The following is a 12,689-nucleotide window of genomic DNA, read 5'->3' on the forward strand; positions in this document are numbered from 1 at the left end:
AACTCTAAGCGTAATGGTAAAGTTCAAAGTACTTCAGTTTATATGCTATTTTCTCACACCTATTTTATACCTTCTATTATAGAACTGAATAGGAATAATTAAAGAATAGATCCTGATTCTTTTTCCTTTAAAGGATATCTGGAACAACTAATAGTTGGATTGATCTCAGTAATAAATCTACAATTTCTAAATTTGTTTTTTTTTCTTTTCTGAATTCATTTTGCTAGGTCTTTCTGGATCATGGAAACTTTAGATTTTCTATTTTATTTTCTTTTTCATACTCTATGCTTCCATGATTGCAGGAAACCTCCTCATTGTGGTAGCAGTGACATTTAATTCCCATCTGAGCTCTCTAATGTACTTCCTTCTTGGCAATCTCTTCTTTTTTGACATGTGCCTCTACTGTCATCACTCCCAAGATGATTGCAGACTTGCTCAGTGAAGAAAAAACTATCTCATTAAGGGGATGTATGACTAAGATGTTCCTCATGCATTTTTTTTGGTGGCAGTGAGACAACTCTTTTCATTGCCATGACCTTTGACAGATAATGTTGCCATATGAAAACCTCTTCATTATATATCCATTATGAGCCATCACCTGCTCCATGGGTTTTGCACTATTCTCATGGATAATTGGCTTCATACACACCATGAGCCAAGTGGTTCTAACTATGAACTTGTCCTTCTGTGGGTCACTTCTATTACTACAATAATAACAATAATAATAACAATAATAGGCTCTTGTGCTACACCACTGACACTATTTTCTTTTTTTCTTTCTTTTTTTTTCTAACATTCAAAGCTGCTTTATTGCAAATACATCCCTTCAATTCACAGTACTTTAGAGGATTCACATAAACTTCATTGTCTAAATTGTTATAATTTTAACATTCTTATTACATACAATTCAAAGTCTTAACAGCAATGATTTTAAAGCATCAATCGATTACACAATCAGACCTTATGTGACTTTTTCCACCAACTGTCAAATATTAAGTGAGATGGCACTCATGTACATTTCCTGCCAGGTGAAGCAGACATCTCCAGTTTAAAAAAAAAAAAGCCTACAGGAACTGCCAAGAATTGAAGGATTCATTATAGAGTTGGTTTGGCCTTCAATTTGACATGGAGACACTGATATTTTCTGCTGAGAAACATTACGGTCCTTTTTTTTCCTGTTAGCACTAATCTTAATAAATAGGGTTGGCATTGTTTTAGTGAGAAAATGAAGTTAATTTAGAAAAGTCCCTCTAAAGGCTGAATTGAAACACTTCAAAAAAGATATACTGTTTACAAGTTAAAATATGCTTGTATTTATGTGCTGCAGAAAAGATAAAATGGTGTAATGAAATAATTTACATTACTAGGTTTTAATTTGTTAATATTTGTGTATCACATTCTCACTGAAGGTAAATTACATAAAAAAAAAGTCTGTTGAACCAGGTTGAGAGTGAAGCATAGTCCAGTGAAGGCTGTGCTAGTGTAGACCAGGCCCCCCTGAGCCACTGAATCAGCAATGGCTGTGTTGCTCTAAGCCCACAGACAGTTGAACAATTGATCAGAAGTTGATTACAGGAATCTCTTTGCTGGCACAGGACTCTTGTTGCTTTGCCCATACTCAGATCTGTGTTGCAATACTGGGTGTCAGTCCCAGGGCGATGAGGAGCAGTATCACAGGAGAACTAGAGGCCACAGTGGAGCTGGGACTCTCATCATGATTCCAGGGGGGAATGGATATTTAATGAAATAGAAGACTTTTAAGCATTCCTGCTGAAAAGATGAGCTGAATAGAAAATTTGACTTTCAAATGTAAGACTCGAGAAAAGCATAAAAAGTTAAACAGGAAAGGGAAGTCATAAGGGATTTAATAAGGTTAAATTGTTGACATTCCTACATGAAAAGATTATACTTTTAACTCATAAAAACTTTCTCATTAATAGGGCAGTTGGGAGTATATGTAGACATGGGGTACATGTGTGAGTTGCATATGAAGGGATGATGTCTAAAAAATGAAATTAAAGGGTGAGAGAGGAATGTACTGGGAGAAAGGGAAAGGGAAAGGTTGAGTGGGGTAAATTATCTCACACAAAAGGGGCAAGAAAAAGCTTTTACAGTGGAAGGGAAGAGAGGGGAGGTGAAAGGGAATGAGTGAACCTTACTTATCAGAACTGGCTCGAAGAGGGAATAACATGCATACTCAGTTGGGTATAGAAATCTATCTCACCCTACAGGAAAGTAAGAGGGAAAGGGGATAAGAGAAGAGAGGGTGCTGATAGAAAGGAGGGTAGATTGAGAGAGGCAGTCAGAATCAAAACACTTTGGAAGAGGGACAAGGTGAAAGGAGAGAGAGAATAGAATAAATGAGGGAATAGGATGGAGGGAAACACAGTTAACAATCATAGCCGTGAAAAAATTTTAAAGTAAGTTTCTTTGATAAAGACCTCATTTCTCAAACATAGAGAACTTAGTCAAATTTGTAAAAATAGTAGTCATTCCTTAATTAATAAATGATCAAATGATATGGTCACTTTTCAGATAAAATAATAAAAGATATTGATAGCCATATGAAAAAAGCTCTAAATCACTATGGATTGGACAAATGCAAATCAAAACAATTTTGAGGTACTACCTCACATCTATTAGATTGGCTAATGGGACAGAAAAGGAAAATGACAAATGTTGGAGAAGATGTGGGGAAACTGAGACACTAATGCACTGTTGGTTGAGTTATTAACTGATTCAGCCATTACGTAGAGCAATCTGGAATTGGCCTAAAGGCTTATAAAACCAGATATGCTCTGATTCATAATAACACTACTAGGTCTGTATCCCAAAAGAGGTAAAAACAACAGGAAAAAAGATCTATATGTACAAAAATATTTATAGTAGCTCATTTCTGTTAGTGAAGAATTGGAAATTGAGGGGATGTCCAACAACAACAACAACAACAAAAGAAAACCTGACCATAGAAAGTAACCATGGTGACAGGGAAGACTAAAACAGAAACTCAAAAAGACAACAGTGTCAAAACAGTTATATGCAAAGCCACAGAGAATAATGTGAGTTGGTCTCAGGAACAAAAAAAAAAAGAAAAAGAATTCCTGGAAGAGCTCAAAAGGGATTTAAAAAAAAAAAATCAAGTAAGAGAGTTAGATAAAAATTGAGAAAAAATGAATGATGCAATAAAATCAAGAAAAAGTCAACAGCTTAGTAAAGGAGGCACAAAAATACTGAAGAAAATAACACCTTACAAAACCGAATAGGTCAAATGATAAAAGAGGCACAAAAATCCACTGAAGAAGAGAGCTCCTTAAAAAGTAAAATTGCTCAAATGAAAAAAGAAATACAGAAATTCACTGAAGAAAAAACTCCTTAAAAAGTAGAATTAGCCAAAGGGAAAATCAGGTACTGAAACTGACTGAAGAAAATAATTTTTTAAAAATTAGAATTGGGCAAGTGGTATCTAGTGACTTCATGGGACATTAAGAAACAATAAAAACAAAATCAAAATAATGAAAAGTAGAAGAAAATATGAAGTATCTCATTGAAAAAGAATACTGAATTGAAAATAGATCTGGGGGGCAGGGCAGTTAGTGGCACAGAGGATGAAGCACCGGCCCTGAAGTCAGGAGGACCTGAGAACAAATCCAGCCTCAGACCAAACACTTGACACTTCCTAGCTGTGTGACCCTGGGCAAGTCACTTAATCCCAATTTCCTAAAAAAAATAGATCCAGGAGAGATAATTAAAAAAAAATTGGTCTACATGAAAACTATGATCCAAAAGAAAAAAAAGAGCCTAGACATCAACTTTCAAAAAATTATCAAGGAAAACTGCTCTGACAGAATCAGAGAGCAAAATAGAAATCAGAAGAATCCACTGATCACGTCCTGAAAAAGGTCTCAAAATGAAAAGTCCCAAGAATATTAAGGCCAAATTCCAGAGCTCTCAGGTCAGGGGCAAAATATTACAAGCAGCCAAAAGGAAACCATTCAAATATCATGGAGCCAAAGTCAGGATTACACAGGATTTAGCAACTACTACATTGAAAGCTCATAGGGCTTGGAATGAGATTTTCCAAAAGGCAAAGGAGATAGGATTGCAACCAAAAATCACTTATCCAGCAAAACTTAGTATAAATCCTTCAAGGGAAAAAGGGGATACTTAATAAAATAGAGGACTTTTGAATATTCCTTATGAAAAGACAAGAGCTGAATAGAAATTTGACTTTCAAGTAGTAGACTCCAGAGAAGTATAAAAAAGTAAACAGGAGAGAAAAATCATGAGGGATTCAATAAAGTTAAACTGTTTTCATCTCTACATAGAAAGATGATACTTATAACTCTTTTTTCTTTCTTTTTTAATTTTTAGGCAATTGGGGTTAAGTGACTTGTCCAGAGTCACACAGCTAGTAAGTGTCAAGTATTTGGTCTGAGGTTGGATTTGAATTCAGGTCTTCTGACTTCAGGGCCAATGCTCTATCCACTGCGTCACCTAGCTGCCCTGATACTTGTAACTCTAAAGAACTAGGGAAGTTAGAAGGAGCATACGTAGACAGAGGGCATGGATGACTATGATTGAATGATATCCCCAAAAAAATGAAATTAAGGGATTAGAGAGATACATTAGAAGAAGGGGGAAGGGAGAGATAGAATGGAATAAATTATCTTGCTCAAAAGAGCTTTTACAGTGAAGAGAAAGATGGGGGTGGTAGGCAATGCTTGAACCTTACTCTCATTGGAATTGGCTCAAAGTGATAATAACATACATAATCTGTTAGATATTTAAAAAAAAACTATTTTCCTAGAAGGAAGTAGGAAGGAAAAAGGATTAGAGAAGGGGTGCAACAGAAAGGAGGGTGGATTAGGGGAGGCGGTGGTAAGAATCAAAACACTTTTGAGGAGGGACAAGGTGAAAGGAGGAGAGAGAGAGAGAGAGAGAGAGAGAGAGAGAGAGAGAGAGAGAGACAGACAGACAGACAGACAGACAGACAGAGAGAGAGAGACAGAGAGACAGAGAGAGACAGAGAGAGAGGAGACAGAGAGAAAAGGATAAACAGGGGGAAAGAATGGCTGGAAATACATGTAGTAATCTTAACTGTAAGTGTGAATGGGATAAACTCATCCATAAAATGGAAACATGTATCAGAGTGGATTGCATGATTCACACATAAAGGGTGATGCTATAGTCAAATTAGGGTAGCATCAAAAAGTCTACCTGTCAGATCTTTGGATAAGGGGAAAATTTGGTGAGATGGAGAAAAAAGAGATGGAAAGCATTATGGTATATAAAATGAATAATTTTGATTATGTGAAATTGGAAAGGGTTTACACAAACAAAACAAATGCACGCAAGATTAGAAGGAAAGCAGAAAGCTCAGGAAAAAAAATTATAGCAAGTTTCCCTGATAAGGGCCTCATTCCCTAAATATATAGAGAACTGAGTCAAATTTATAAGAATATAAGTTATTCTCCAGTTTATAATAAATGGTCAAATGATATGCATAGGCAGTTTTCAGATGAAGAAATCAAAGTATCTGCAACCATATAAAAATGTTCTAAATCACTATTGATTAGAGAAATGTAAATTTAAACAACTGAGGTACCAGCTTACACCTATCATATTGGCTAATATGACAGAAAAGGAAAATTACAATGTTGGAGAGGGTACAGAAAAATTGGGACTGTAATGTGCTGTTGGAGATGTGAACTAATCTAACTATTCTGTAAAACAATTTGGAATTATGCCCAAAGGGCAATAAAAATGTGTATATCCTTTGACCCAGAAGTACCACTACTAGATCTATATCCCAAAGAGATTTTTAAAGAAGAAAATTACTTATATGTATAAAAATATTTCTAGTAGCTCTTCTTCTGGTGACAAAAAATTGGAAATTAAGTGAATGCTCATTAATTGAGGAGTGGCTGAAAAAGTTGTTGTATGTCGCTGCAATGAAATACTTTTTCTACTATAAGAAATGAATGCAGGATGATTTCAGAAAAACCTGGACTTACATAAACTGATACAAAGTAAAATGAGCAGAATCAGGAGAACAGTGTACACAGTGTGATAGCAATATTATATGATGATCAACTGTGAATAATTTAGCTATTTTGATCAATACAGTGATCTAAGACAATTCTGAGGACTTATGATGAAAAACACAATCTACCTCCAGAGATAGAACTGATGAAGTCTGAATGAAAATTAAAGAATACTTTTTTTCCTGTCTTTATTTTTGTTGTGGGATTTTCTTTTTTGGTCTGTTTTCTTTTACAAGACAGATATGAAAGTATGTTTTGCATAACTGCATATATATATATATATATATATATATATATTATATATATGTGTGTATGTATGTATGTTTAACCTATATCGAATTGCTCACTTTCTGAATGAAAGAGGAGGAGAGGGAGGAGAGAATTTGGAACTTGAATTTTTAAAAAAAAAATTAATGTAAAAATTTTGCATGTAATTGGAGAAATAAAATATTGACAGATAAAAAAAGGAAAAGAGTTCAAATTCTGGCTCTGCTATTTAGTTCTTGTGTGACTTTGAGTACATTATTTGCAAATTGGAACTCAGTTGGAATCTAATAAAATGGGACATGAGGGGTAAAGTTGAACTAGATTAGCTCTAAAGCTCTTCCCAGCTTTAAATGTATGATTTTAATCTTGATTCCATAATTCTAAATCTGTGTTCCTAGCCCTTGTCTATAAAGAGCTAATCTCTTTTTAAGAACAACCAAGAGGAGTTAGATTCCCTCCTTCATGATACTAGGAAAGCTGATTCAGTATTTTAATAAATCCCATAGTTGTTTGGAGTCCCAAAGCTGTACCACATACAGTAGGATTAATTCAATAATCCAAAACAGCTTTTGTTTTTCCTTAAAGAAAGGAAGGTCTGGAAGGCAGGGGGTGGAGATAAGGTATCTATCAATCATCTCTCTCTCTCTCTCTCTCTCTCTCTCTCTCTCTCTCTCTCTCTCTCTCTCTTTCTCTCTCTCTCTCTTCTCTCTCTCTCTCTCCATATATATGTGTATATGTATACATAGACATATCAGCATGGTGATGGAGAGTAATAATGATTGAGAAGCAAAAATATTCAAGTTCAACATGCTGCTATATCTCTAGGTGTGCCTTTAAAATAGGTAGGTGAGCAAAATTATATTCATATAAGTTGATTGAGGAAGAAATTATAACAAGTGGTTATTGGGAACAAAAGAAAGAAAATTAAAAAGCTAACTCCAAGTTTATGGGAGTTAGGGGAGAAAAATGAAAAAGAGAAGAAATTAATAAAACAGTCTTATCTTGAGCACCAATGGAGATGTTAGGAAAGGGGACTGAATTTGAAGTTTTTATGATAAGTTTTTTCTAAATAAGTAAATGCCTATGGTTACACCTATGCACACCATCCCATTTTTGGATGATGCTAACAATTAGGGAGCTTTTCTTTGTATTGATACCAAATCGTTTTCTAATTATTGGTAATATTTCTGCCCTCTGACCAAGCAGAGCAATTCTAACCTTCTTCCATATACTCCCTTAAATACTTGCATATAGCTATCATTTCCCCCTTAACCACTAATGATAATAGCTAATATATATAGCACTTTGTTTGCAAAACATTTTTAAACGTTATTTCAAATGGTCTTTCTGTAAGCCTCTTTTCCATCCTGTAGAACTACAGTTCCTATTCATCACTTGTTCCAAGACTCTTCCTGTTCTCCAAATTTCACATTTCCCTTTAATTCTTACAACTCTATTCCAAACATCTCCAGTTCCTTTAGCCATTTGTTGACTGGTATAGTTTAAAATCTCTATCCCATCCCAGTTGATCCCCCCTTTTTGTGTATATTCCTCCTATTCACTGTCTTTCCTATAATGTGTAACTAAAAACTGAATGTATATAAGCTTTGGAATTTAATGAATTTTAATTTGAGTCACTGTCACCTAGTTCTAAATTCAAAACAAAAAAGGCAGATATAGAATCAATAAAAGAGGAATGAAAAGATGCTTTGTAGCAATTAGAGATCTCTAAAAGGGTCATAATCTATCTATGTAGATAACGCATTTCCAGTCATTAGAGGTCTTCAAATGAAGAGGCTGGGTGACAACTTGGGAATATTGTAGAAAGGTTTTCTAATCAGGTACAGGTTGGACTAGGTGACCTCAGATGTAATTGCAAACTCCGAGATTCTGTAACATAGAATCATAACATTGTAGGTCTAGAAGAAAAAGATCTTGGGCTTTAAAACCACCAGTGAAGAGATAGCCTTGGGTCCAAATTATGATAGATATAACATGGAGATGTTAGTCAAAGTCTAGTAACTGACCATCTTTTTGGTGTGTTTCATTTAATATCCTCAGATAAGAGGGGGAAGATGATAAAGAATGTTTCCAAAAATATATTAATGGGTTTGAACATTTGCCTGGAAATTATATGATAAAATTTAATAGGAATGACAATCAAATAAGTTGTAATAAATTGTGACTAAATAGATATGGTGAATAAGGAAAAGAGAGGAAATGAAACTAACACCAACTTTATTGAGAGTGAGGGAAGAGGAAAAAGAAAGAGAAGAAGTCAATAGGATGTCTGCATTAAAAACAATCAATATTGCACATATTGTATCACAATATAACAGTTCATCTGGAATAGATCTGAAGGTTTTAATGGACAGCAAGCATAAAAATAATTCATCAGGGTGATATGAAAGCAAAAAAAAAATAATAATTTTAGGCTCTTCTGAGAGGCACAGTGTTCAGAAATGAGGTGATGTTCTGCTCTTATCAGACCACATGTAAAGCACTTGGTTCTATCCTGGATGATAATTTTTAGGAATAACTTTCACACATTAGAGGGTATCTAGATGAGTGACTAGATTAATGAAAGAACTTGGGAGCATATGTTTGAACATTAATTACAGAAACTATAAATGTTTAGCATGGAGTAGAGAAGACTTGAGGGGGGAGAGGTTATGATTGACATCTTTGAGTGGTTGAAGGACTATGAAAGAGAGAAGAGACTTGTTCTGCAAACCCCCAGATATTCAGAACTAGGGTCAGTGAGAGGAATTTTCAAAAACCAGATTTTGGATTTGACATAAAAATGCCCAAATAAGTAGAGTTTTTAAGAGTGGGATGAGTTACCCCTTAGTAGAGGTCTTCAGGGAAAGGATAATTGGCTACTGGTCAGTCATATATGTTAAAGAGAGCATTCTTGTTCAGGTATAAGTTGGACTAGGTGATTTCTAAGGTCCATTTCCCTCTCAGATTTTGCAAATCTATGGAACAAACTTTATATTGTACTTTAACATTTATAAGGGAGTAAAAATGAAAGTAAATTTTCCATGCATAGGCTAATTGTTAGAAGTAAATTATCTCAGATTACTAGAGGAATATTAGGAAAATACTATAGATTTGGAAGAGATGGGAATTGAATCACTTAGCACTATTTGAAAATATGACTGAACATAGAATAATAACATTTCTTCCCCGAAGAAAACTGGGAAGAGTCAAAGCCAATGGTAAAAGTACTACCTTTTAATCTCTAACATTGTAAGAGGTGTGTGGAATAGTGAATAGAGAGGTGGTCCCAGAGTCAGGAAGATTTGGGTTCAAGTTCTGCCTCTGACATCTCCTGGCTATGTCACCTTCTTGACATTTTACCTCTCAGTATTCTCAGCTAACTTTCTAAGCCTATAAGTTGCTGCAAGGAAAGTGGATTTGCATTGGTAGAGTGTTTCACATCAGGAAGATCCCAGAACCAATGAAATAACAAGTTTGATAAGACAAACAAAACAACACTATTGACCACTGAGTGGCATTTAGTAAGTAAAGAATCTGTGTTAGACTTCTTAAATGGTTATTTAATTATAAAAGTATCAAATTGTCTTTGTAAGGCAGCTTGATCTATAAGATGATACTATTTTAGGGATTCCCAAAACAGCTGATGCTCCAAGGCATTTAAAAGATATATTATTAAAACAAAAAACAACTAGTCATATACCATTACAAAAGTAAATAGGGATAATTAAAGAACAGAAACTAACTAAAATTGATTTCTGATTCCTTTTCCTTTAAAGGACACCCGGAACACCTAATAGTTGAACTGATGGATCTCATGAATAAATCCACAATTTCTGAATTTGTTTTGCTAGGTCTCTCTGGATCATGGGAACTTCAGATTTTATATTTTATGTTATTTTCCATGCTGTATGGTGCCACTGTTGTGGGAAACCTTCTCATTGTGGTCACAGTGACATTTAGTTCCCATCTGAATTCTCCAATGTACTTCCTCCTTGGCAACCTCTCCTTTTTTGACCTGTGCCTCTCTACTGTCACTACACCCAAGATGTTTGCAGACTTGCTCAAGGAGCAGAAAACCATATCCTTATGGGGATGTATGACTCAGATGTTCTTCATGCATTTATTTGGGGGTAGTGAGATGACTCTCCTCATTGCCATGGCCTTTGACAGATATGTTGCAATATGCAAACCTCTTCATTACACATCCATTATGAGACATCGCCTGCTCTATGAGTTTGTGGTCTTCTCATGGACAATTGGTTTCATACACAGTATGAGCCAAATGGTTTTAACTATAAACTTGCCCTTTTGTGGACCCAATGTTATAGATAATATTTTCTGTGACCTTCCCCTAGTAATCAAACTTGCTTGTAAGGACACCTACATCCTGGAACTCTTTGTCATTGCTGACAGTGGGCTACTCTCACTGATTTGCTTCATTTTGTTGCTTGTGTCTTACATGGTCATTCTGGTCACTGTCCATAATCGCTCTTCTGGTGGGCTCTCCAAAGCTCTGTCTACATTGTCTGCTCATATCGCTGTGGTGACTCTTTTCTTTGGGCCATGTATCTTCATTTATGCTTGGCCATTTAGCAACTTTTCAGGGACTAAAATTCTCTCTGTGTTTTATACTGTTATTACACCCTTGCTGAATCCCATTATTTATACTTTGAGGAATCAGGAGATGAAGGTGGCCATGAGGAAACTAAGGACTCAGCATGTTGTCTCCAGGTAAACCTTTTAGATGAGTCTTAATGCAAAAGAAGATAGAGTAGTGGATAGAGTGCTGGATTTGGAGTCAGGAAGACCAGAATTCAAATCTGGCTTCAGATACTTCCTAACTGTGTGACACTGGGCTAATCATTTAACCACTGTCTGCCTCAGTTTTATCATGTGTAAAATGGAATAATAGCAATACCTACACCCCAGGGTTGCTGTGAGAATAAAATGAGATAATACGTTTAAAGTGTTTTACAAACCTTAAAGCACTCTACAAGTCAAGTAGCTAGTGCTATCATATTAAGAATGTCACTAATAAACATTCTATAAAATAGACTAGATGATGTCTTAAAATTCAATATTTTAATTCACCCAAATTTCATTTATTTGGGCAATTAATAGAGATCACAACCTCCCTGTGGTCTTTATGATTTTCTATGCATAAAACAATCATCTTGTTGCCAACCTGGTAATAAGCCCTTTCGTCTTTGGATGCAAAACACTTGGCCAATTTGTTGTGTTTTTTTATTGATAAATTGATTGAGAAGATTTGCTCTTTGTTTTATGTCTAATGAAAATAAACTGAGAAATTGACTCAGTATATCTTAAATTACTATGTCAAAACTGTTATACGCAAAAGAAAATCTTATAACAGTCTGAAGAAAAAGAGATGAGATTACACCCCAGATAGGAAATGGTGGTATTTTTTTCGAAGAATTAAAGAGCAAGCTGTAAGTAGTGATTTGTTCTGGGCTCATTTTCTTGTGCTTAACCATGACAATGAATGGGAGAACACAATTCAACAAAGAAGAAATCATTGAACATATACAACTCTGCATAGGGACTAAATCTATTCATAGTCCTATACCTCAGGTCATAAGGTAGCATTTAGTAGAAAATAGAAGTTGCTGTAGATTTTGACTCATGATGCCACATAATTAGTGTTTGCTAATTTCATTTAACAGAAGTGTGTTTGGGGAATAGGGTGGAGGCATGAGGGGAAGAAGCTAAGGCTTATGGCCTGGTGGACACCATCCCTAGTGGCACAATTACTAGGAGTAATCTAACTTGACTAAAACTATATATAATAGTTAACAGGTCTCTGGGATATTTCTAAATTAGAATAACCATTAACATCAAAATATTACCTTAGCAAGGGTCAGTGATTGTCAGATTTGAGTGCCTCTTAGGAAGCAGAGCCTTCTTCAAAGAATATCCACTATAACCTCTTTTTAAAAAGTAGCAATTAAAAGAAAAAACATCATGAGAATCTGTGGACAATTTCTAGCATCAATCAGGAGTTAGGAGAAAGAGGTGTCAGGGGATCCAGCAATCAAGTTACCCACTCTCCACTTTACTATTTATAACATACCATTAAAAATCCACAGCTTTGAACTCTCTAATATAATAATTAATTAAGGCTCTGTCCTTGGGCCTCTTCTCTTTTCACTCTATACTATCCCACTCTATGCTCTCATCAGCTCCCATAGGTTCAATTATCATCTCTATGCAGATGATTCTCAGATCTTTTTTATCTATCCCTAGAGTCTCTGAAGAACCATAATTATCTCATGGACATATTAAACTAGATATCTTGTAGATAGCTTAAATTCAACATGTTCAAAACAAAACTCATTGTTTTCTTCTCCACCACCA

General features: G+C 35.1%; 1 protein-coding gene and 1 pseudogene across 1 annotated transcript; both read left to right on the top strand.

Annotated features, from left to right (window-relative positions):
- Nucleotides 1-208: 208 nt before the first annotated feature.
- On the top strand, nucleotides 209-713 carry LOC110210479 (olfactory receptor 4L1-like; annotated as a pseudogene).
- A 9,406-nt stretch (nucleotides 714-10,119) lies between these two features.
- On the top strand, nucleotides 10,120-11,049 carry LOC110210414 (olfactory receptor 4L1-like). The gene has a single exon (XM_020989393.2). It carries the CDS (start codon nucleotides 10,120-10,122, stop codon nucleotides 11,047-11,049), a length of 930 nt encoding a protein of 309 aa, XP_020845052.1.
- Nucleotides 11,050-12,689: the final 1,640 nt, after the last annotated feature.

Source organism: Phascolarctos cinereus, unplaced genomic scaffold (assembly GCF_003287225.1).
Source record: "Phascolarctos cinereus isolate Bilbo 61053 unplaced genomic scaffold, phaCin_HiC Scaffold_3;HRSCAF=262, whole genome shotgun sequence".
NCBI lineage: Eukaryota > Metazoa > Chordata > Mammalia > Diprotodontia > Phascolarctidae > Phascolarctos > Phascolarctos cinereus.